This window comes from Brassica oleracea, chromosome C3 (assembly GCF_000695525.1).
Source record: "Brassica oleracea var. oleracea cultivar TO1000 chromosome C3, BOL, whole genome shotgun sequence".
Lineage (NCBI taxonomy): Eukaryota > Viridiplantae > Streptophyta > Magnoliopsida > Brassicales > Brassicaceae > Brassica > Brassica oleracea.
In genome coordinates this window covers 56,076,318-56,102,120 of record NC_027750.1, presented here as the reverse complement: position 1 = coordinate 56,102,120, position 25,803 = coordinate 56,076,318, and the positions used below count along the sequence as shown (strand labels likewise).

General features: G+C 36.4%; 3 protein-coding genes across 3 annotated transcripts; 2 read left to right on the top strand and 1 right to left on the bottom strand.

Annotated features, from left to right (window-relative positions):
- Positions 1-2,541: 2,541 nt before the first annotated feature.
- On the top strand, positions 2,542-12,143 carry LOC106328260 (phospholipase A1-IIgamma-like). Its single transcript, XM_013766669.1, has 4 exons — positions 2,542-2,953; positions 3,838-4,221; positions 4,309-4,538; positions 11,634-12,143. The coding sequence occupies exons 1-4, from the start codon at positions 2,660-2,662 to the stop codon at positions 12,028-12,030; spliced, it is 1,305 nt and encodes a 434-aa protein (XP_013622123.1). The 5' UTR covers positions 2,542-2,659; the 3' UTR covers positions 12,031-12,143.
- Positions 7,136-11,466, bottom strand: LOC106328259. The gene is made up of 5 exons (XM_013766668.1): positions 8,784-11,466; positions 8,150-8,681; positions 7,977-8,076; positions 7,499-7,888; positions 7,136-7,419 (listed from the first exon to the last, which is right to left on the bottom strand). Exons 1-5 carry the CDS (start codon positions 10,903-10,905, stop codon positions 7,213-7,215), a joined length of 3,351 nt encoding a protein of 1,116 aa, XP_013622122.1. The 5' UTR covers positions 10,906-11,466; the 3' UTR covers positions 7,136-7,212.
- A 9,690-nt stretch (positions 12,144-21,833) lies between the features above and the next one.
- On the top strand, positions 21,834-24,012 carry LOC106333611. Its single transcript, XM_013772036.1, has 2 exons — positions 21,834-23,278; positions 23,631-24,012. Exons 1-2 carry the CDS (start codon positions 21,917-21,919, stop codon positions 23,973-23,975), a joined length of 1,707 nt encoding a protein of 568 aa, XP_013627490.1. The 5' UTR covers positions 21,834-21,916; the 3' UTR covers positions 23,976-24,012.
- The last annotated feature ends 1,791 nt before the right edge of the window (positions 24,013-25,803 follow it).

The window sequence follows — 25,803 nt, the reverse complement described above, 5'->3', positions numbered from 1 at the left end:
GCCGCAAAATTTCAAACGAAGCATAACAGCACCGGAAAATGTAGAAGACCAAACGTTTGGCACGGAAGTGATTAATGACCCCCAAGAAACACCTCCACATTTGTAACTTCCGAGAACTGGACGTCGATGACTGAGCATGTTAGAACCCGAAACCGTGTCAAACGGCAAAGGGTTAGACAATGAGGAACCGAGAGACTCAAAACCAAGATTAAAGCTGCCACCTTTAGCCCGGTTGAACTGATAGGAAGCCGTGAAGAGAAGCGTCGAGATGAAGTAGCATGACAAGAAGCCTCAGACAGCCATAGACGACCACCAGAACCCGCTGATTGAACGGGTATAACAATCGGCCACACCCACACGATTCTGAAACAGAGCCAAGCGCCATCACTCCTGCACGCTTAAGCTCTTGACCGCCTCTGAAGGCCAATATGTTAAGATAAATTAAAATAATAGAATAACAAAATTCAATAAAGTTTGTACTGTAATATGATAAGATAAAAGAATATATATACATATATGTTAAGATAGCTTGATCCACGTTTACAAGCAATTGATAATTAGTGATACCAACGACACACTAATGCTTTCACGTAATATGGTTCAAACACACTATATATATATATGTGTGTGTGTGTGTGAGTTTTTTTGTATCGACTATCTTTATATATAAAGTAGATCTATGTATAATATATTTATGTTACGGATTAGCAAACTTAGGAATAACCAAATTGAAAAAGAATCAACTGTTTGGTAAGGTTCACTGGTTCAGTACAATTTCAATTTCAATTTCGTTACTCATAAAGCATTAACATTTTTCAAATAGGGGGGAATTTTGACAGGAAAGTACACCAATCGATTTTTCGTTTGGTTAAACCGAGTCAAATAAGAATTCTATATTCCTCTTCGTAAATAGGATTTTTAACATTAAAACCCCTCAACTAAATTTTTTTTGAATAAAAATCCCTAAACTAAGTATTTAACGAAAAAACTCCTAAACTAAATTTATTTAATAAATTAAGCACTAACATGTCATAATTACCATTACTACCGGTAAATCTTTAGTTAGAGATTTCTACATTAAGTAAACATAGTTAAAGGATTTTAACATTTAACAAAAAAAATCAAAATTTTATAATATTATCTGAAAATTAGTAGCTTACACTTTCAAAATTAGCATTTTTTAATTTTTTTTTTTGTAAATATATAAGTTTGATGTGTTTTTAACATCAACATTATATATGTATAAATTAAAAATGTAAAAAACAAGAAAATGTAATAAAAATTATATCTTATCTAATAAAAATGTAATAATAAATCTTTAGATAATTTTTAAAAATGTAAAAAACAAGAAAATTATTTAAATATTTACCTGTAATAAAATTACTAAAATATTAAAAATGTAAAAAACAAGAAAATGTAATAAAAATTATATCTTATCTAATAAAATGTGATAATAAATCTTTAGATAATTTTTATTATATTTTATGGGTTTTACATTTTTAATTTATATATATACAATGTTGATGTTAAAAACACATCAAACTCATATATTTACAAATAAAAAAAATGAAAAAGGCTAATTTTGAAAATTTAAGTTACTAATTTTTAGATAATATTATAAAATTTTGATTTTTTTTATTTTAAAGGTAAAACCCATCAACTATGTTTACTTAATGTAGAAACCCCTAAACTAAAGATTTACCAGTAGTAACAGTAATAATGACCTGCTATGGTTTAATTCATTAAATAAAGTTACGTTGAGGGTTTTTTCGTTAAATAATTAGTTTGGGGGTTTTTATCCAAAACAAATTTAGTTGAGGGGGTTTAACGTTTAAAATCTATATATATATATATATATTTGTAACACTCCTCTTTATATTCTTTCCTCTTTTATTTGGTCACCATATTCAAAAGTTAAAAAGGGAATTGTTTGTATGTAGCCTGGGACTTATTATCCGAGATCCGGATTCGATCCGAGATCCGCTCCGGATCCGCTATGAAAATAGGATATCCAGAGAGCCCGGATCCGAATCCGGATAGTAAAATCTTGGATCCGTGCAAACCGAATCCGGATCCGGATATCTTAACTTTTAGGTCTGGATATCCGGATCCGGATCCGTATTTTTAAAATACATGAAATTTTTAATTTTTATTAATATTAATATTTGATATATTAATATTTATACATGAATTAATCTTATAATATTATATTTTAGTTTTTACAATATTATAAACATATATAAATATATTTATAAATATTTAATTTATGTATTATATTAAAAAAATTAGTATTTTTTGTTCAAAAAAAATATTTTTAATTATTTTGACGGATCCGGATATCCGCGGATAATAGAATATCGAGACAGATATCCGGAAACCACGAATCCGAATCCGCATACCTTAAATTTCCCGGATATCCGGAGTCACCTATTGCTTTCCGTGAACGTAAATTAAGAAACTATTGTATCAAATAAAATATTATGCTTTTATATAATCTCGAGAACTATACTTCCTCTGCAACACGCCTCAATTATGCGAGCTAATACTTAAATCCACCAGACTATATTTTATCTTCAAAGTTTTCAACATAATATCTTTTTTATTCAACGAGCTTCTTTGAGCCTAAACAAGAAAACAGACATTAAACATTTGAAATATTATGGACGCAGCAGACAAGAAAGTAACGAGGTGTTTCAGCTGCACGAGAACAAAGAAAAAGAAGAACAAAGAGGATGAGAAATTAATTGCATCTAGAGGAATCGCAAAGAGATGGAGGGATCTGAGTGGCCAAAACCATTGGAAAGGGTTGTTACAGCCGTTGGATCAAGATCTTCGGCAATATCTAATACATTACGGCGAGATGGCCCAGGCTGGCTATGATACTTTCAACATAAACACCCAATCTGAATTCGCCGGCTCTAGCATTTACTCCAGAAAGGATTTCTTCGCCAAGGTAACATCAAAGTTAAAAATACAAAACGTCCTAATTGGTATGCATTGTCAAAAACGTTCTAGTTTGTAAGCGCTAAATATTATGAACCACTAATACAATGCTAAGTATTCTAAAGAATCTATCAAATTGACCATTAATACAATGCTAAGTGTTCTAAAGAGTCTCAAAATAACCATTAATACCATGCCAAGTGTTCTCAAGAATCTTCAGTTTTTTTCATAAGTGTCTCATTCCTGAAAACATCTCATGAATTTTGGACGGGATGAGGTAGCCCGCTTGGCGAAGGACCTTGGAGGCCAATTGTCATGTTCACGGGTTCGACGCCAGGCGGTGGCGAACTGCCCATACTGTCACCCACACGGATGTGGGTCCATGCTTTCGGGCCCATTTGAATACCCAGAGAGAGAGTCTATCCGTGGGCTGCACCTCCCCTTGGAGATTAGTCTGGGCCCTAAAGGCCTGGGATCCTCCCAGGTTAAACAAAAAAAAAAAAAAAACTTTCCTTTATTTTTATTAATTTTATTTTAATAATAAAAATCATAAACTATCCTCAGTTAAATGCTCTAAAGTTCTTTAAAACTGACCGTTCTTTTTTAATAATAAAATCATGATCACATTCTTCGGTCAATAAAAAATCGATGTATACTAATACACTATATGTGATATGCCGTTTTGTCCCTCGAGTGAGAAGGCATAATTTATCCCTAAACACAGCCTTATTTGTTGTAGTGTATACATAGTTCACTCAACATTTTCGTTGTTTTTCCCCATTTTCACGATTCTACCTCCGCGATAACACTATTAGAAGGAAGAAAATACTTATATACAATAAAGGGACATGTATCCTTATTATGCAAGAAATTTGATTATTAAAACACGTGCAGGTTGGTCTAGAGAAAGCGCATCCGTATACAAAGTACAAAGTGACTAAGTTTCTATTCGCGACATCACAGATCCACGTGCCTGAGTCATTCCTATTGTTCCCAGTGTCACGCGAAGGATGCACAAAGGAATCGAACTGGATAGGCTACGTGGCGGTGACAGACGACCAAGGCACGGCGGCTCTTGGTCGGAGAGATATAGTTGTCGCTTGGAGAGGCTCAGTGCAACCACTTGAATGGGTCAACGACTTCGAATTCGGTTTCGTGAACGCCAAAAAGATCTTCGGTGAGAAAAATGATCAAGTACAGATTCATCGAGGTTGGTACTCAATATACATGTCTAAGGACGAAAGGTCACCTTTTAATAAGGCTAATGCTCGTGACCAGGTAATGTGTTGATCACTTGTTCAACGACGATTTTACCGTTTGGGTATTTTGAGAAATTCTCTTGATGAATTTTTGAAATGACATAAGGTATTGCGAGAGATTGGGAGATTGTTGGAGAAGTATAAAGACGAAAAGATCAGTATAAGTATTTGTGGTCATAGCCTTGGAGCTGCCATCGCGACGCTAAACGCTGCCGATATTGTGGCTAATGGTTATAACCGACCAAAGAGCCGTCCTGACAAATCTTGTCCCGTTACGGCCTTTGTCTTTGCTAGTCCTCGTGTGGGCGATTCTGACTTTAAGAAACTCTTCTCCGGGTACGTCCTATTAGGCCATGATTATCCCTAGGAAACCCAATCTTAGTTTTCTTAGTTTTAAAAAAAAAAAAAAAAAAAAATTAAAAAACAAATCAATCGCGGACCGCCACGTGTCAGTGGAGTCCGCGAACAGTGTAAGAAACTCACTAAGATCGGTTCTTAATTAGTAGTTTTTGTAACCGATCCTTAAGGGTTTTGTGGGAGCCCACACACTAAGAAACCCACTAAGGACCCCGGATAATCATGCTCTTAGATATTTACATTTACAACAGTTTTATATTGTCATCTAATAAAAAAATAGTACTCCTCTTTACAAATATAAAACATATAATAATATTTTCATTTTTTTTGTTATGAGCCAAATTTCAGATAAATCCTTAAGAACTTTTTTGGCTAGATGAATGTGGAAGCTCATAAATGTGAAAAACATACAAATACAAACTCACTAATTAGTTTTTCAAAAAGTTTTTTTTCGTTGACTTTCCAAATATATAATTTTAATATTTAGGGTTTTGAAGTTCTGTTGGAAAGTTTTTTTTTTTGGTAAAAACCTTTGGAATGTTTTGTAGTCTACATGCAAACAATTTTTTTTTGATAACTGTGGGGATTTCAAAGATTTTCTAGGTTCAAGACTAGTTTCACGAAACTTTGCATCTGGTATAGACGAATATTAAATCAATTTAAAGCACATCTAGATGATCAATGCTACTCTAACCCATGACAGAAATTCCAGATTGAATCCCTTTACCACTAGACCAAAGCGCTTTGATTACATTCAAACATTCAATCCCCAACATTCAAACCTTATCGGAATGATATTTGAGAAAACACTAAAAACATAAACTAATAAGACCAACAAAACACGAGTATAAAACTTCATTAATTAATTTTATGTAAAATATTAATTTCTGAAAGTAACAACCGTCATGAAAGTTATATATAATATCTAGCTTTAATCTAAATTAAACAATTTATTTACTAATACTATAATATGTAGGTCTGAGACTTATTATCCGAGATCTGGATTCGATCCGAGATCCGCTCCGGATCTGCTCCGAAAATAGGATATCCGGGGTGCCCGGATCCGAATCCGGATAGTAAAATCATGGATCCGTGCAAACCGAATCTGGATCCGGCTATCTTAATTTTTAGGTCCGGATATCCGGATCCGGATCCGTATTTTTAAAAAACATTAAATTTTTAAATTTTACTAATATTTATATTTGATATATTAATATTTATACATGAATTAATCTTATAATATTATATTTTAGTTTTTATAATACTATAAACATATATAAATATATTTATAAATATTTAATTTATGTATTACATTAAAAAAAATAGTATTTTTTGTTAAAAAAATTATTTTTAATTATTTTGACGGATCCGGATCCGGATCCGGATATCCGCGGATAATAGAATATCGAGATGGATATCCGAAACCCGGATATCCGGAAACCACGAATCCGGATCCGGATATTAAATCCACGGATCCGACGGATCCGGATCCGGATCCTGATACCATAAATTTTCTGGATATCCGGATCCGTCTCAAGGCTAATATGATTCACTACAAGAAAACTGCTTGATACCGATGGACAAATCCGTCATAATCTCGTCGGGAAAGTAGCATACCGATGGAATACCGACGAAATATGTCCGTCGGTATCATCTCGTCGGTATACTGATATTCGTCGGCAATTCGTCGGCAAAATACCGACGAACACATATCGTCGGTAAATACCGACGAACATATTCCGTCGGTTTTTTTCTAAAATTTCCGACGAAACATATCCGTCGGTATTTATAGAGAATACCGACGATGATAATTCGTCGGAATTTTCTGAAAAAACCGACGGATATGTTTCGTCGGTTTTTTTCTAAAAAGAGGACGGCGAGATTGGAGAGTTTGACGAAGACAATTCAGATTCATCATGTTCATCATCAGATAATTCCTCAGATGGAGAGTAGATACTCTTTTATGAATGTATATGCAAATTACTTTTAAACATTGTAGATTTCTTCTAAAAACAAATTATGGGTTTGAAACGTTGTATACTTTTAAATTACAAAAAATAAATTAGATTTGTTGATTCTAAAATCGAACGGTTTTGATTGATTGATTATATACGGTTTTGATTGAATGGTTAATATGTCATGTTCAAAGTTTTTAAACTGTGAGAATACAATGGTGAGATTTGTAAAACAAAAATCAAACTGAAACTCTAAATTGATAATGTCCGTCGGTATTTACCGACATATTTCCGACGAACCCCTCAAATTCTAGGTGTTCGTCGGAAATACGTCGGTAAATACCGACGGAATACCGATGAACCCCTCAAATTCTAGGGGTTCGTCGGTATTCCGTCGGTATTTACCGATGCATTTCCGACGAAACCCTCAAATTCTAGGGTTTCGTCGGAAATGCGTCGGTAAATTCCGACGGAAAACCGACGGACATTATCAATTTAGAGTTTCAGTTTGATTTTTTTTTAACTTTGAATCAAAACCGTATATAATCAATCAATCAAAACCGTTCGATTTTAGAATCAACAAATCTAATTTATTTTTTGTAATTTAAAAGTATACAACGTTTCAAACCCATAATTTGTTTTTAGAAGAAATCTACAATGTTTAAAAGTAATTTGCATATACATTCATAAAAGAGTATCTACTCTCCATCTGAGGAATTATCTGATGATGAACATGATGAATCTGAATTGTCTTCGTCAAACTCTCCAATCTCGCCGTCCTCTTCGGTTAATTGTTGTTGTAGTGGATCAAATACTCCTTGTACTCGGCTTCTGGGATTTATTGACATGACAACGATCCAAGGATCGTTCCTTTGCCTAATCCGCGGATAACGAATATAGCAAACCTGAAAAATTATAAATTATATAAGTCGAAGTAATTATATATGATTACTTCCGATGGAAAATATATTTCAACATACATACCTGGTCAGCTTGTGAAGCAAGAATGAATGGATCGTAAAAATCCAGTCGTCGTCGCGAATGTACAGATGTAACACCGAATGCGTCAGTGCTTACTCCGCGACCAACAACGTTGTCGTACCACTCACAGTTGAAGACAATACATCTCATGCCAATCATTCCCGGGTACTGAATTTCCAAAATCTCGCGTACGTTACCGTAGTAGACATCGTCTCCGGATGACGAAGAAACCCCACAATCAATTGTTCTCCTTACAGTATTTTCCTTAAGAACTCTGAATGCATATCCTCGTGTGCAATATCTCGGATATGACTTTGCAACAAACTTTGGACCACAAACTATCTCACGTAACCAATCTTTAGGTGGGTGCCCAATAGCTAAACAATGGCTTACCTATAAAAACAAAAAAAAAATGTTTTCGTTCATTAAAAGATAATAAGTAAAACGGTTAGTTACCACTAATTACTGATTAGACACTTACATAATCAGAAAGCCATGTTGCAAAGTTGTTTTGCTTGAGTTGTTCGAGTTGTTCTTCTGTCGCATCCGGGTACTTTAAGCGCATCTCTGCCAAGTAAATACTGTAAAAAACACAAAAATGTTAGATATGTTTCAAAAATATTGCAAATAATTCATATTTTTAAATCTATGTACCTCTCATATTCAAGAATGTCTTCGCAGTTTGTAAGCAAATATGTGTGCAAATGAGCATGCTCAGCCACTGTAAGTATCCGGTCCGTTGACTTTCCACTATGTCGTCCAATTTGTGTAAACATGTTTGGCACATAAACATAATAAGTTGCCCTTTCACCTCTATCATCATGCCGTGCAGGTCTTCGACTTTTTGTTCGAACTTCTGATGGAAAGTAGTATTCAGCAAAGTTTGAGGTTTCCTCATTGATGCACTGAGCCACTATTGATCCCTCCACCTTGCTTAAATTCTTGACCTTCTTCTTCAGATGAAACATAAACCGTTCGTACAAATACATCCACCTGTACTGCACGGGACCACCGAGTGCCGCTTCTCTCGCAAGATGAATAGCAAGATGCTCCATAACATCAAAAAATGATGGAGGAAATATCTTCTCGAGGTTGCATAGGATCACCGGTATTTTAACTTCCAAATTGCGGATACCATCTGATGTGAGTGATCTCGAGCATAAATCACGGAAGAAAGCACTTATCCCTACATACACGAAGAAAACAAATTCCATAAGCATATATATATATATATAAGCATTAAAAAATAATATGACAATTAATTTAACTATGTTAAATTTTAAAGTACCTGCGGTTGCTTCGTGGACATTTCGTGGCAATAGTGCGGAAAACGCAAAAGGAAGGAGGCGCTGCATCATTACATGACAATCATGGCTCTTCAAGCCAGTAAACTTCCCTTCACTTTTGTCAACACAATTACGCAAACTTGATGCATAACCGTCTGGAAATTTAACACTGTGTGTTATCCAATCAAAAAACTCTTCTTTTGCAGTTGCATCCAGTCGATATATGGGAATAGGACCTTTACCGTGCTCATCAACATGAAGTTCGGGACGAGCACAAATATCAACCAAATCCAGTCTTGACTTCAAGTTATCCTTCGTCTTGCCTTGGACATCAAGGATGGTGTTCATCAAATTGTCGAAAAAGTTCTTCTCAATATGCATGACATCTAAACAGTGCCGCAACAAATGAGTCTCCCAATAGGGCAAATCCCAGAAGATACTCTTCTTATGCCAATTATGATTTTCCCCTACACCATAAATCGGTTCATGTCCGTTTCCACCCACGTCTGGCGTTCTATCTGCACCAAAATCTCTTAATTGTTCCTTCAACTTTTTGCCACTTACTTCTTCAGGTGGACTGTCAAACACCCTCTTGTTCTTTGTAAACAATGTCTTACTCTTACGATATGGATGATCGTGTGGTAGAAATCTCCTGTGACAGTCAAACCAACACGTTTTCCGACCATTTTTTAGTTGGAAAGCATCTGTGTTGTCTTGGCAATAAGGACATGATAGCCTCCCATGCGTGGTCCATCCAGATAACATACCATATGCTGGAAAATCACTTATTGTCCACATAAGTACTGCTCGCATCTGAAAATTCTCTTTCCGCGAAACATCGTATGTATGAACACCGTGCTCCCATAATAATTGCAGCTCATATATCAATGGCTGAAGAAACACATCCAGTGATCTCTTAGGATGATCTGGCCCGGGAACGAGAATTGAGAGGAACAAAAACTCCCGTCGCATACACAAATGTGGTGGTAAGTTGTAAGGTGTCAAGATTACCGGCCACAATGAATATTGTCTTCCATGCTTTCCAAATGGACTGAAACCATCTGTGCATAATGCAAGATACACATTTCTTACCTCAGATGCAAATTCTGGATATGTTGATTGAAAATGCTTCCACGCCTCTGCATCGGAAGGATGTGTTATCTCACCATTTGTTAAGTGCTCAGCATGCCATCTCATTGGTTCTGCTGTTCGTTCAGACTGATATAACCTCTTTAATCTTTCAGTCAACGGCAAATACCACATTCGTTTGTATGGCACCGGAACTCTTCCAGTCGTATCCTGATAACGAGGTTTCCGACAGAATTTACATCTCTCCCTGTTCTCATCTGCTCTCCAGTAAATCATGCAGTTATCGATGCATACATCTATCACCTGATATGGTAAGCCAAGACCAGCGACCAATTTTTGTACCTCATAATATGAGCCAGGTGCAAGATTATCTTCAGGAAGAACATCTTTAACAAAATCTGCAATCGCATCCACACATTCTTCAGCCAAATTATAGTCAGTCTTTAGCGCCATCAATCGACTTGCGGATGATAAAGGTGAATGCCCATCTTTACATCCTTGATACAATGGCTGCTTAGCTGCATCTAACATTTCAAAAAATCTTCTGGCTTCTAGATTGGGTTGTTCTCGTTCGCCTTCCTCTTCACATGGGAAATTTTCTACATTGGGTTGTTCTTGTCTATCTCCTTCCTCTTCACCCGACGGTAAATTTTCTCCATATGCATCATATACCATCTGAACAGTCCCTATCCCAAAATCTACATCTGTGGTAGGTTCATCTAACCTATCGGCAGTTTGAGGTTCGCTACTACTACCATACTCAAATCTTTCTCCATGAAGATACCAAATCTTATAACCACGTGTAAATCCTTTCAAATATAAATGACTCCATACTTCCATTTTTTTGACACGGATATTATTCTTACAAGTAGAACATGGACATAATAAATACTTACTTGTTCTTGCTTCCGGTTGACTTTGAACCACCCCCATGAATTCTTGAATACCACGTGCGTATTCCTCCGTAAGTAAATTTGTATTTGGATCCATATGAGGTTGATCTAACCAAGAACGGAAATTATAAGGAGTACCCATAATTTATATTGTTTTGTTGTGATTTCAATGAATGAAGGAGAGGTCGTATTTATAATGAATTGGAAATCTTTCCGACGGAAAATATTCGTCGGTATTCCGTCGGGAATCATAACGGCTAAATTAACGTCCTAAACCCGTCGGCGTTCCGTCGGTAATTTAAACGGATACTAACGGCTACATAATCCGTCGGTATTTCGTCGGGAAGTGCAACGGCTGCAAATTCGTCGGTTTTCAGTCGGGAAGTATAACGGCTGTTCAATCCGTCGGTATTCCGTCGGAAAAACCGACGGAATTATGACCGAATTCTTTCATGGTCGGTATGCCGTCGGTATTTCGTCGGTAAGTGTCAATTTTTTGCAACGGTCATATATTTGTCAGTTTTTTGTCGGTTTTCTGTCGGGATCGTATGACGAAATACCGACGAATGTATTCTGTCAGGATTTTCCGACGCAGTTCCGACGAATTTACCGAAATATATTTCCGACAAGTTTTCGTCGGAATTCCGTTGGAAAATCCTGACAGATTTTTTTCGGTCGGTTTTTCCGTCAGTATTGTCCGTGTTTTCTTGTAGTGATATGTACTAGTCACCAAAAAATAATAGCATCCTGATAATGTAATTAGTACCCTGAATTAGCGTTATACTGGTTCTAATAATAACATATGTACTTATCTTCCATGGTCAATTTTTTTTTAAATGAAACGTGACTTATATAATACAATAAATACAGATTGAAAGATCTCCGCGTGTTACGGGTAAAGAATCTACCGGACGTAGTTCCAATCTATCCACCCTTAGGTTACGCTGAAGTCGGAGACGAGCTTCCAATAGACACAAGAAAGTCACCATACCTGAAATCTCCAGGAGACCTGGCGACGTTTCACTGCCTAGAGGCTTACTTGCACGGCCTTGCGGGAACCCAAGGGACGAGCAGAGCTGACTTATTCAGACTCGATGTAAAAAGAGACATTGGACTGGTCAACAAATCAGTGGATGGGTTAAAAGATGAGTATATGGTCCCAGGACATTGGAGGATTCTCAAAAACAAAGGTATGGTACAACAAAAAGATGGGTCTTGGAAGTTAATGGACCATGAGATTGATGATAATGAAGATTTTGATTTCTGATTTTTATTGTTATTGTTATACTTACGTGTTTAAGTGTGTTGATGTGTGGAGAGTTGTCACTTTTCACCTATTAAACTCTATTTTCATTTAAAAAGGTTAAGATCTATACAAACATCGACGCAAAAATAAAATAAGTAAACACGTGTACACCTAGCTTGACTGCCGTTACGTCTGAAATCATTTTTGTTTAACTTTTTATTTTAATATTATGGGTATTTCTGAATCAATCACTCTGACCAAATCGTTTCATATAATCAAGGAAAATTTGGACTCCTACCAACGCATTTTCCTCCGATTAGGACAATATCAATTTCAACTGTTTGAACACTGTGCAAATTCACATATGACACTGATACTCCTACACGCCAACCTCCATGAATTATGTGTTTTGAGTAGGCAAAATCTTATGTCTAGATACACAAGGATCCAATTTTCTGACATTTTCATCCAAATCCTTTAATGTCAGATTGGTTTTCAATTAACCGCTGGGTTTCAAACTATATTTTTCAAATTTTAAAACCATATCTCTTTTCATACGATTATCTCTCTATTTTTCTGTCTCGAGAAAATCATTTTTAAACAGAAACCCCTAAAATCTGCCGGCGAGTTCGTGAGAAAATTGAGAACAATAATTCGCAACCTCCACCATACCCTAGATATAAGTACAAACTTTGCTTTATTGGATCACAAATCTATGGCCGTTGATTCCTCACTGCTTTCTGCGACTTTGCCGGCAACTACTCTGACGGCGGCTTGGCTTGCTCCTGGGTTTCGATTTCATCCGACTGATGAAGCACTCGTGAGCTATTACTTGATATCTACAAGCATGAGCTTTGGGACTTTCCAGGTTATCTAGATTTCTTTTATCTCTTTATTTTTTTTTAAATGCATCTTTGTGATTTGGGTTTCTTTGTGATGTGAGTTACTTGTTTCTGATTTGGCTTCTTTGTGGTTTTGTCTCTTGACTTAATTCTAGGAAAATAGTTTAGCTTTATGCGTCATTTTTTGGGGAAATTTAGTTGTATATTTACCCCTTTGCTATGTTTAAACTGTAAACCTGCAACCTAAATCAACATATTAATAGTGCAAAAGTTAGTATTTTGGGCAGATTCCACAAGAGTTTCTTGACATCTTGTGCTTCAATTTTATTTGCTTTTGTTTTAGGGAATGACTTTCTTGTTATGTGTTTAGTTAGCCGTCTAATCATTTTTTTTATAGCTAAGATTATTCTTAGCTGAGTTGTGAATGTTTTATCCTGATAATAACATTTTCTAATATTTATATTTCATTTTGGTGAAGCTAATATTATGTTTAAAAGGACACATAAAATTTTAGCCGGTTACACACCAATATGTAGACATGTCAATTAGGGCCGAAGCCCGTAGCCCGAGCCCGCCCAGCCCTAAAAATTACCGGGTTTGGGCTTAGCTTTATAAGCCCAAAAAAAATTGGGCCTTTCGGGCTAAGCCCATTTGGGCTTTGGGTATTTTGGGCTTAAGTCCGTTTGGGCTAGGGCCGGCCCGAAAACCCGAAATTTATATTTTAGCGTAAATATTATCCTTCTTTCTTGTAATCGAAACTATTATTAGTATTGATATATTATTTTAATATTTTTATCTAAACTCTAATAAAGCAAATATAAAAGTTTTTAATGCACTTTATTGTTTCATCATTACAAGTGTTACATTTTAAATTTTACAAAAGTACATTCTTCTTTCATGTACAACATGTTTTTATTTTCAAAATATAAAGTATAAAACGTTTGACCATGTTTATCATAAATTTTGTTCTCTTATATTTTTTGTTTTAATTGATATTTGATTATTTAAATCTTATTAAATTTGGTTTGTGTATAAAATGTTTTTAAAACATACGAAAAAATAAAAAATTTGTGATAGACAAGAAAATTTTAAACTCACTTTATACTTTTTTTTATTTTTTTAAAATGAAACTCTTTTTTTTAATGAAAATTCACATGTATTAAAACGATAGAAATGACAATGACAAATTATTTTTTGAAAAGCCCACAAAAGCCCGAAAAGCCCTGTAGCCCTATAAGGGCCGGGCTTTGAATTCTAGGCCCAAATTATTTTCGGGCCGGGCCGGGCCGGACTCAAATATTTACGGGCTTAGCGGGTTTGGGCCGGACCGGGCCGGGCCAGCCCGAATTGACACCCCTACCAATATGTACTATAATAATCGCAATTATTTACATGTTAGTCAGTTTGTCTAATTAACAGAATTTACAAATGATATTTCTAAATTTTAAGGTTAAACTTCGTATAACCAACTTGTTACCATCATGTCATATTAATCCATTTACTTAACTTTATGTCTTTTAACAAACGTTGTAGGAGCCAATGTCTTAAAGATTTGACATATCCTAATATACCTTCTCTACAACAATCTACTACAGTTGGAACGAATACTAAAACCGTGCAAAATGTGGATGCTTCTGCAGACATTTGGGTGGAACAAAGTAGGAACCAGCATAGTCAAAACAGTGCATATAATAGAGAAGGAGACATGCTCAGAATAGAGTGAGACCATATATGGATTTTAAGCAATGGTTTTTAATCCTACCGAACTAGAAATAATCTGATGTCTAGTATAATGCTTTTTTAGTAGTATTTAGAGAGAGTTGTGAAACTCCACAGTTTGTACTCTTAACTTTTTTTGGTTATAAATGTTTTGAAACACCGTTATGTATGTCAATAACAATCATTTACTTTACTTGATTGGTTCTTTATGTTTGTTTCACGAAAACTTTTCCAGCATTACAAAAGTATTAGATGAGAAAATAAAGTGATTTTGTCTACAAACATCATGTAAGGAGATGGATATTCCTTCAATCTTAGGTGGTTATGTAATATACTAGACACGATTCATAACGTTGTTGGCCGGTTAATAATATTTCATAAACGGATTATGGATTAAAATGTGGTTAATAGTTAAAGTCTTCCCAACCTATCAGAAGTTTCACTCTCGCACTCTTTTTAGGACGAAAAGATACTTTGCTTGATTGCATCTTTAGAATTGTATAAAAAAGTTTACTAGTTTGAAAATATATTAGACGGGAAAATAGTTGAGTTATCAAGCATACATAATTTCGTATTTTGTATTTTTTATATTGTTTACATCAAGGAAAATTTAGTAGACCCTAAGAAAATTAATAGACGAAAACATATATTTGTTAGCTGGCCAGACTTATTTGATACTTATGTTATATCATATTTTGTGCACACATATGTGTTCAAAATTATCTAAACACATTTTGCACCACTTTGATTTTTTAAGACATTTACCCGGCTAAACAAACAATTGCTTGTATAATGTTTTTTTTAGCCATGAATAAATTTTGTTAGCTAGCTAACTATCATATTGTTATATCCATCTATGTGAGGGTAACGAGATCCAATTTCTAACTTCAATTGAAATTCTATGGTTCTGGAGGTGAGGTGAGATGAGATGCCAGTTTTGACTGTCTGAGTGATCCGAAAAATTTTCAGATGCAAAAAAACTAAAGATGATGAACTTCAAGAGAGAGAACACATTATCTTGTTTGAGATTGTCGTGGGGATTGATCTGATGTGATTGAGCGATTATGTATGTGTGGTAAAGATCATATGATACTTGACAAAATTTTCTTTGGTTTTCTGTGGATTTATCAGTAGAATAAATAAGTATAGAAAAAAAGATCAAGATAGAAGATAATGATTACGGCAAGAGAACAAAAGAAAAAATCAATATCCTTGCAAAAGTCTATTAACAAATATAAGTGAATAGAAAAATATTGCTAGTAAATAGAGGAAGCAAAATCTTTTCTTGCATTGCCACCTTTACGCGAGCACACCAAAAAATCTGAACCAAATCTTTATCTAATTTTTTTAATAGTTTTTAAAAATTCTCTGACAGCTATTAGCTGTACCAAGCTCAACAGGTAAATAGGTACGTCTAATACGCAGGGGCACCGTCGTCATTCCGCATCTACTTTACGTACAACATGTAAGTAAGTTTTACTGTTTTTGGCATTCCACTAGTTTCTATTGTAAAAGAACTGGGAAACTGTATGTTTATTTCTGAATAATAAGTTCTCTTTATATAGGGGTTACAAGGAAAAGATAAATGGAAAGAGTACAAAACCTAATTCAAAAGGAAATAGGAAAACTACTAAAGATAACAAGAAAAGGAAAACGTCCTAATCCTAAGTCGGTCCAAAACCGACCATTTCTCTCTCCCCTTGGTCGCGGCCTCGGCTGGGCCTGGTCGTGGCTGATGGGCCTTCTCTTCTGGTCTTGGTTAATAACAATTCAGTCCATGATTTAGAACAATCCCCCTTGGATGCTATAACCATATGGGTTTGTATCATGCACGACGTTGCCTCATTAAAACCTCTCTAGGAAAACCAAAACCCAAAGTGGGAAATTGACAACAAAATTGTTGTTATTTGATCAGTCTGAGTTTTTTTTTTTTGGTAATCTTGATCAGTCTGAGTTTGAGTTTTAATACGATAATTCGATAATATATGATTCAACCACCATTGACATTAATAAGAAGACGATCAAAACTTGTGATATAAGTGTAGTAGCCAATCTATCATGTAGCATTAAATGCAATCATCTAGGGTTAACATATATAACATATTTAAAAATTCACATGAAGAAAAGAGATTCGTGTGAATTTTTGACTGCAACTCCATCGGGAATATTTTTTTTTTTGCCAAAATGTGAGTTTCATATTTAATATGAGACGAGTTTGTAGTGATACAAACGTTTAAAGCAAAGTTAAGTCAACCTTGGCAAAAAATAAACAAGGCTAAGCTAACATCTAATGAGGTTCCAAAAGATTACTCATAGCGTATCCAAAGTTGCATCAAGGGTTGAAATCTCCTGAGTTTTCTCTTGCCCAGAATAGCATCCCTGATGGAACGATCTACGATCTTGAAGAGAGTTGCTGGGGTTCGAGATTCTCGAGCATAAAGTCGGGTGTTCCTCTCGCTCTAGATGTCGTATAATGTTGCTTGCGCCACCATCCTTTTAAGTGTTCTGCTAGTGACTGAATCTCGCGAAGCTGTCCATTCAGAAAACGATGTCCATGTGTGGAAAGCCCGAAAAGAATACCCCAGCCTTTGCAGTACCAAATCCCATAGACCTTCATTGATTTCACACTTTAGGAACACATGATCTCTGTTCTCTTCCCCTGCATCACACAGACAACAAGATGGAGAAATATTCATACCCCACTGCAGCAGTCTTGATCTGGTTGGTAGGCGATCCTGGTATATAACCCATGATGTGAAAGAATGCCGCGGAACATGACCCTTGAACCAGATGCTACGACTCCAGTGTTGCTCCACTGCTTTGTTTCGAACCACATTCCAAGTTTTGCTGGTGGAGAACTCTTTTAATTCATCTCCATCGGCATCCCATATATAGTGATCTGCTGATGAATTTAGAGTGGGGAGAGGGACAGTTGTGAGATAAACCTGAAGCTCCTCTGCAAGAGGAGAGTGTGCTCCCCTTAGTGGCCAGCCCCTATCATCACAAGCATCAGAGACAGTCGCGCATATGCTTATTGACAGCTCTCTAGGTCCCGATTCTCCAAATCTGTCGATGAGTGGTCCCAGTGGTGTCCAGTGATCGTGCCAGAAACTGATAAGCTGGCCATTACCCAGTTTAGGTCGCATGAATCTAGCAGCCAGTCCCCGCAGTGAGAGAAGAGATCTCAATGTGGAAGAGTTAGTCTTGTTCTCATCAAAGCTCCAGAAGTTTTCATCCTTTAGCCTATACTGGTGGATCCATCGAACCCAAAGGGAGTCTTTCTTCGTAAAGAGGTTCCATATCAGCTTTAGACAGAGGTTCTTGTTCCAAAGGCCAATGTCTCTTAATCCCAGACCACCTTCCAACTGAGGTAAACAGACAGCGTTCCATGAGACCTTCACAATACATCTTTTCGTCTCAGTCCCTCCCCAAAGACACTGAGAACAAAGACTTTCAATCTTCTTTATGCATCCCTTAGGAAAAATAAAAGCCGAGGTCCAGAATTTGATTGAGCCATAGATGACAGAGGATAGAAGCTGCTTCCGTCCTGCGTAAGATAAAGCCTTTGCAGACCAGTAATTAAAGTTTGCAAAAATTTTATCTAGAAGAGGTCTGTAGTCCGACATTCTCAGCTTCCTGCACATTAATGGGAGTCCTAGATAGCGTATTGGCACTGAACCCATGTTGAAACCAAGGCGAGAGATGTGTAAGGTTTCATCATTGTTCAAGCCAGCCGTATATAGCTCGGTTTTGGACTTGTTCATGCGTAGACCAGACCAAAGGGCAAAGTGTTCCAATGTTTCAGCAATGCATTCCACAGAATTCACAGTACCATCAGAGAAAATCATAAGATCATCGGCAAAAGATAAGTGAGTAACCTCAAGTTCCCGAGTTTGCGGATGAAAGCCAATGGACCCGTCAGTGTATTTCTTTCTCAGAAGCTGTGAGAAAACCTCTAAGGTTAGGACAAAAAGATAAGGCGATAGGGGGTCGCCTTGTCTTAATCCTCTTGTACCTTTAAAGTATCCGCAAGATTCTCCATTAATAGCCACCGAGAACCGAGTTGTCGTTAGGCATTTCTTGATAAGGTTCCTGAATGAGGGTGGAAAGTCTAGCGCCTGTAGAGTGAACATAACGAAGTCCCAGTCCAGAGTATCAAAAGCCTTCTGAAGATCAATCTTAAGCATGTAGCGTTTCGATATTTTCTTCCAGTTGTAACCTGAGACAAGCTCTGTTGCCAGTAACACATTTTCAACCAGCAAACGGCCCGGAACAAAAGCAGACTGCGAGGATGAGATAAAAGTTGGGAGGAGTTCCTTGAGTTTGTTCGCTAGTAGCTGCGATGCTACCTTATAGACCGTGTTGCAGCAAGAGATCGATCTGAACTCAGTAATCTTGTTAGCATTAGTCTTCTTTGGAACAAGAGTCAGAACTGTCGCATTCCATTGTTGAAGCAGCTCTCCAGTGCGCAAAAATTCTTGCACTGCATCTATCATATCACGACCAACTGCTGCCCAATTTCCAATGAAGAACTCTGCAGGATAGCCATCTGGCCCTGGAGACTTGTTCTTTGGCAGTGATAGAAAAACATTCTGAATATCAAGGTCAGTGAAAGGGACTGAGAGAGCATTAATGGCAACAGGAGAGCACTTGGTTTGCAGAACCAGAGCAATATCAGCTGGAGTGGAAGTAGTAGGAGCATTCTCCCCTCCAACGAGGCGCTGAAAATAGTCAATAGCGTGCTGTTTTATCCCATCCAAGGAGTCGATAATGTTCCCATTTCCATCTAGCAATGATTTTGATTTTGCCGCGCTTTGATAACACTATGAAAGAAAGTCGTATTTGCATCACCTACAACACTCCACTGAATTCTAGAGCGTTGTCTTAAGAATTTATCTTCAGCTCTCGCTAAGGTAAACCACTTTTGGTGGGCTATCCTTTCTAACTCAACAGCTTCAGGACTTGGCGAGGATAAGGATGTGCTCTGGCATGAAATCATCCTCCACTCGCTTTTCAAGGTCTGAGAAATTCTCTTTGTTGAAAGCTCGAATGATGGGCTTCAATTCCTTTAGCTTTTTTGAGACGCAAAGCTGCTTTGAACCATGAAAAGGTAGAGCAATCCAAGCTGACTTGACGAGCTCACTAAAATCAGGATGAGTGTTTATGTGCGCGAAGAACCTGAAAGAACGCTTCTGAACAGGCTTGTAGTTGTCTAGGAAAGCGCAGCAGGGACTGTGATCTGAGATACCAGGTTCACCAAAGACCCCAATCGAATTCGGGAACTGCTCAGACCATTTCTCATTGCATAAAATTCGATCTAACTTCTTAGATACAGAACCATTCGACCATGTGAAGTTGTGACCGCTATACTGAAGGTCAGCCAAAGAACATCGTTCAAGACATTCTCGGAAATCTCTCATACCTCTAAAGGATGATAACTGATCAGCAGAGGAGTGTTCTGTAGGGTAGATTATCTCATTAAAATCCCCTAAGACAATCCAGGGAAGACCGCAAAGCTGAGATGAAGTGGAAACAGTTTCGAGTTCATCCCATAATAGTCTTCTTTCTTTTCTGCAGTTTGATCCATATATCATGGAAACTCCAATTTCTGTAGCCTGAAACGGGAGCTTTACAGTGCAGGTAATCATCTGAAGAGACTTAGTGATGACGTTTACCTGAACTGAGGGTTTCCAAACGAGCCAAATTTTCCCCAAGTCGGAGAATTCGTAGTTACTCTCAAGAGACCAACCCGGAAAAATGCTTTTAAAAGTAGAATCAACTTTCTGCCGCTGTACATGCGTCTCGACAAGACACCCAAAAATAGGATTATATTTCCGAATCCATTTCCTAAAACCTCGCCGCTTTACAGAATCATTAATCCCTCTTACATTCCAACAAAAAAGATCCATTAAGAGGGTAAAAATTTAGAGGATTGAAGGGCCTCTAGCCCTAACCTTCGTTTTAAAACGCTTGTGGTATCTATTAGAGAAAAACTCCAAAAACCCATCGTTCTCATCATCTGGGTTGTCTTCATCTCCAGACACGGTTGTATCCGATAAAGAGCCAGTACTAGAGTGCTCTGGAAGGTGGCCATGAGTCGACAAGTCGACGGAGAGGCTCCCCATACTGAGATCATGTTCCACTGTGACAGTACGACCATTCTTTGGAGGCATGTCAATCGGCAGGTGGGGGCCGCCGCCGAGAACGGCGACAGTGAAGGAGAAAGGAAAGGATACGCGTGTTTGGGAGAAAAGTCCGTACTCAAGGAAAGGGTACGCGTGCTCCATCGGGAATATGCTACTGACTATTTTATTATTAAAAATAAAGGAAAATAATAAAGGAGAAGAGAGAAAACTAGAAAAGGTTAGAGAGCATCAACAGTCTCTTGAGGTAGTCTTTGGAAAAAAAAAATGTAAAATATACTAAAAGATGAAAGAGAAGGAAGAATTCTTCGTAAAGAAATTCTGACCAAGGGAAGAAATCAGCTCTATAGATGTCCTTCATCTATTAGTGTAATTGCTTTTTAAAGATTAAAATTAAATACAGAAAAACCATTTGTTTTGAAATACTAATATAGATATATAAGAAACTGAGACATGAGCGACAAAGGTTATTTCCAACCCAACTCCAACTTTTACTCTAAAATAGAATAAAAATAGATATGGAGTAAAAAATAGTTCAACTCAATTTCATATTTCACTCCATAATAGAGTTTAATTCATTTATAGAGTAATCTATTTTTTTTTTGTTCATAATAGATTAGTATAAAAAATGAAATGAGGTTAGAGCATTTTTACTCTATATCCATTTTTATTTCATTTTGAAAGAAAAAATAGAGTTTTACATCGAAAATGGTCCGACCAACATGGATGCTCCTGGTCGAGGGTTTAGAGAACTCCATAAAAACGTCATTGTCTAAATGTCATTTTGTACTGGTTGAATTTTTAAAACAAAACTAAAGTTAACTAAGTTTTAGTAAAAATTAATATTTTGCTCTTTATCATATTTACAGATGGTGTTGCTCTTTATCATATTTACATGAATGTACTAATCAGCGTGTGATTTGACATATTAAAAGCTTCACGGTCAGAGACTCAGAGTCAACTGAGACGAATGAAATAAAATTATTATTACCGTCTTATCTTTAGAGAAAAACTGTAAGGTCTTATTTTCTTTTTATATCAATGATGAAAATTTGAATATTACTAATACCAAATTATTATATAAATAGGCAATGCTCTTCACAAGGCCAGAACATAACTAGCCTTTGTGTGTTGTGTCTAACTCTTAAGTCAGCATTTTCTTAGTTCATATAACCTAAAACAACAAAAGAGAAAGAAAAAGAAATGGAAAACGCTTCGACTGTGAGATTCTCTAGCTGTCGGGGCGTCGCGTTTGAGATTAAACCTCATGCAAACCCTTTCGCCATCATTACAACTGATCAAAACCTTAACGCAAACGCTGAACGCGAGGAAACGAGCCGCAGGTTTCGACTTCCAAAGGATTTCATCAGAAACGCCTCAAAAGCTTTCCCTTCATCGTTGCAACAGTCTATAAGCCTAGTCAGCAGCCATTTCTGCGATCTGGACTCCGACAACGACGATGAAGAAGATGAAGACGATTTTTACTACTTAGAAGAAGGTGTGTTCAAAGAAGGAGACGAACAACGCAATACTACAGACGAAAACGCAATTCTTGATTCTTCCTCAAGCAAACACAGCGAGAAACCGCAGCAACCGCCGGTTCCAAAGAAACGCGTTTCAAGACTATCAATCATACTTCTTGATCAAGGACTCTTCACCGTTTACAAACGTCTCTTCGTCACTTCATTGTTTCTAAACGTCGTAGGTCTCGTTCTCGCAGCCACGGGACGTTTTACTTACACTAGAAACGGAGCATCTCTGTTTTCAATCGCCAATATTCTTGCCCTAACTCTCTGTAGAAGCGAAGCCTTCTTGAGACTCGTTTTCTACCTAACCGTAACCATCCTCGGACGCTCCTTTGTCCCTCTCCGCATTAAAATCGCGGTCACGTCGCTCTTGCAAAGCCTAGGCGGTATCCACAGCGGTTGCGGCGTTTCCTCAATCGTTTGGCTTGTCTACTCATTAGTTCTCACTCTTAAAGACAGGGACAACAATTCAACAGCGATCATAGCGGTTGCGTCCGCGATTCTTTCCCTCCTCTGCCTCACATCCGCAGCTGCGTTTCCTCTTGTTCGTCATTTACACCACAACGTCTTTGAACGCGTCCACAGATTCGCGGGCTGGTCTGCTTTAGGCCTTGTTTGGGCGTTTATAGTATTAACGACTTCCTACGATCCAGTTTCGAGATCTTACACCGATAATCTCGCCTCGACGCTGATCAAAAGGCAAGAGTTTTGGTTTACGTTAGCGATCACAGTCGCTATTGTGCTCCCTTGGTTGACTGTGAGACGCGTTCCGGTTGATATATCATCTCTCTCGGGCCACGCGTCGCTGATCAAGTTCAGTGGAGGTGTGAAACCAGGGATCTTGGGAAGGATCAGTCCATCCCCGTTGTCAGAATGGCATGCTTTTGGGATCATCTCTGACGGGAAGACATCGCACATGATGTTAGCCGGTGCTGTCGGAGACTTCACCAAGTCATTGGTCTCAAAACCTCCAACTCACTTATGGGTCCGTACGGTTCACTTTGCCGGCTTACCCTATCTAGTTAACTTGTATGGCAAGGTAAATAAAAATTCTCTTAAAACCTAGAATTTAACTCGTGACAAATTTTCAACAGTTTATTTATTGGATAATTGACCATTTTGAACATGTTTTTGACGCTTTTTTAAAATATATATGCCGACACATCAGTTGAGTATTAATATTAGCTACAATGAAATATATTTTTTGTGGGATTTTATTTTTATTTTTCCACTTCAAACTTATGACAACCACTGTTTTAGATAAGTAGACTAGAAAAATATGCTGTGCGAAAACGTTGATGACCAGCAAGATTGCAATATTTTTTTAAAAAATTATTTTTATTTCAACTGAAATACTACCATTTAGATTTTAATATATACGTTTTTTACAGGTATTACTTGTGGCCACTGGTTCGGGGATTTGTGTATTTTTATCGTTTCTCATGCAGCAGAGTAAGGCCGAGGTATATTTAATCTGGGTGGCTAAAGGATTAGATGATAATTTCGGGTCGGAGATTGTGAATAGGATTAAATCTGATCCTCATCAAGACAGGATCATAGTTCACGATACCGCGATTCTAGGACGACCTAATGTGTCGGAAATGAGCGTTAAAGTTTCCAAGAAGTTTGGAGCTCAAGTTGTAATTGTTACAAGCAACCCTGAAGGAAGTCGCGACGTTGTTAATGCATGTAAGGCTTCTGGGGTTCCAGCTTTTGGTCCCATTTGGGATTCTTAATTACTAGTATATTTTTTACATAATGATGTAAAAGAAAGATTGCCAAGTGCCACAACATATAAACTTTAGGCACGTGTCTATACCTAAGTTTATTTTTTATTTTTAATACCTAAGTTTATTTTTTATTTTTAATACCTAAGTTTATTTTTTATTTTTATATACCTAAGTTTATTTGATAAAAGAAACTATTTGAACGACACAGTAATTAGTTTAATCTCAAACATTGATGCACCATACAGTTTTAAGCAGTGTTTTCAAACCTGTACCAGCGGTCGGACCGGATTGAACCATGAACCAAAAATAATCCGGGTTGGATTAATGCTAAAACCCAACTAAAATCGAACCAATTAAAAACTCCTATCGAACCGTCAAAAACTCGGGAACCGGCGACCCAATGAACCGGCCAAATACCGGTTCGTATATAAGCCAAAATTTTGTTAATGAAACAATTAATTTTTCTTTTTCTAAGTAAAAATAAGATTTATCAAAGATTAATAAAGTATTGTCTCTCGTCTTTTTTATGTCGTCTTTACAACTCATAAATTATAAAATTTCGCAAAGTTCAATATTCACGTCGAGATATTGTTTTTGTCTACTTCTCATTTTTTAAAAAACTTTTATTTCATGATCACTTGTTTTAAAAACCTTAAATAATTGAAACATTTTCGTTTCTGAAATTTGTATTACAAAATATAACTTTTACCTAATGTGTATACAATTTTTTTTAAAAGTGATGAAAATTTAGAGCGATAAGATTTGCGAATAAAATTTAAATGTATTATTCATATTGATTTTAAATTTTAGTTTTTATTTTTATTTTTTTCTACACATTATGGCTATTTAAACATTTTATTTGATTGATCTATTTTTTATTAAAAAATATGCATATTATTTATAAAATATCATTAAATTTAGTTTAATCTAAGTAAATCCGATCAAATCCGGTTTAGACCTAGTCAAACCACAATGACCCATGACCCAAAAAATTCCGATTCGCTAGCCAGTCCGGTTTTAAAAACACTGGTTTTAAGCATTTTCAGGATTTTTCACCTTTTTTATTATGTAACGACTAATAATAGATTCCATACAATAGCTTAGTTACCCTTACGCAAGACCTATGGTTTCTTTCTCCTAAAACATGTCACATGTCACATGTGTATATAACTGCATATTGACTTAAATTACGCAAGTACGAACATATACTCATACAGTACTTATGATTCATTAATGATATGAGGAAAATAAAAAGTGTTGACCCACTTTTTAATGCTAATTCACCTACGGTCCATAAACTAAGTTAATTGGGTCTCTAATTAAGTATGCCCCAGTCAACCATCATCACTCAAATATTTCTTTCAGTACAAACCTGAAAGAAAATAAAAAGATTTTCTCTAATTTTTTTGGTTAATAATTTTCCATAAGTTTTTCTATAATTGTTTAATTAAAGATCATTTTCCATGGCTGCCAAAACTAACGACAGAATTCCAACCGACTAGTCAGTTTAAATATAGGGAAAATTAGAAAAACGAGACACTTTGAACTTGGATTTGTCCGCTTAAGACTTCTGCAACACTTTTTAGGAAAATAAAATTTTAATTCCTATAAATACCATAATGCTCTTAAATTAATCAATTAAGTTGAATTATAATAATAAGTAATAATTCTCTAATAATTTTCGTAATAAATTTAATAGTTAAAATAGTTAAAAAAACAAAAGAAAAAAAATGAGAGAACAAAAGAGGGACACGGGTTAAGATATCAATATCCTAATTCTTTTTTTACCTCGTCTTCTCCGCCTAAAAGCTTCTCCCATGGCGATTTAGGGTTC

Bases quoted from the DNA above. Each gene is read 5' to 3' on its own strand.
- LOC106328260 (XM_013766669.1), top strand. From the start codon at position 2,660: ATGGACGCAGCAGACAAGAAAGTAACGAGGTGTTTCAGCTGCACGAGA. The intron at 2,954-3,837 runs GTAACATCAAAG...AAACACGTGCAG, and splicing joins GAAAGGATTTCTTCGCCAAG to GTTGGTCTAGAGAAAGCGCA. The intron at 4,222-4,308 runs GTAATGTGTTGA...AAATGACATAAG, and splicing joins AGGCTAATGCTCGTGACCAG to GTATTGCGAGAGATTGGGAG.
- LOC106328259 (XM_013766668.1), bottom strand. From the start codon at position 10,905: ATGGGTACTCCTTATAATTTCCGTTCTTGGTTAGATCAACCTCATATG. The intron at 8,682-8,783 runs GTACTTTAAAAT...TCGTGTATGTAG, and splicing joins TGTCCACGAAGCAACCGCAG to GGATAAGTGCTTTCTTCCGT. The intron at 7,420-7,498 runs GTATGTATGTTG...ATAATTTTTCAG, and splicing joins TTGCTTCACAAGCTGACCAG to GTTTGCTATATTCGTTATCC.
- LOC106333611 (XM_013772036.1), top strand. From the start codon at position 21,917: ATGGAAAACGCTTCGACTGTGAGATTCTCTAGCTGTCGGGGCGTCGCG. The intron at 23,279-23,630 runs GTAAATAAAAAT...CGTTTTTTACAG, and splicing joins TAGTTAACTTGTATGGCAAG to GTATTACTTGTGGCCACTGG.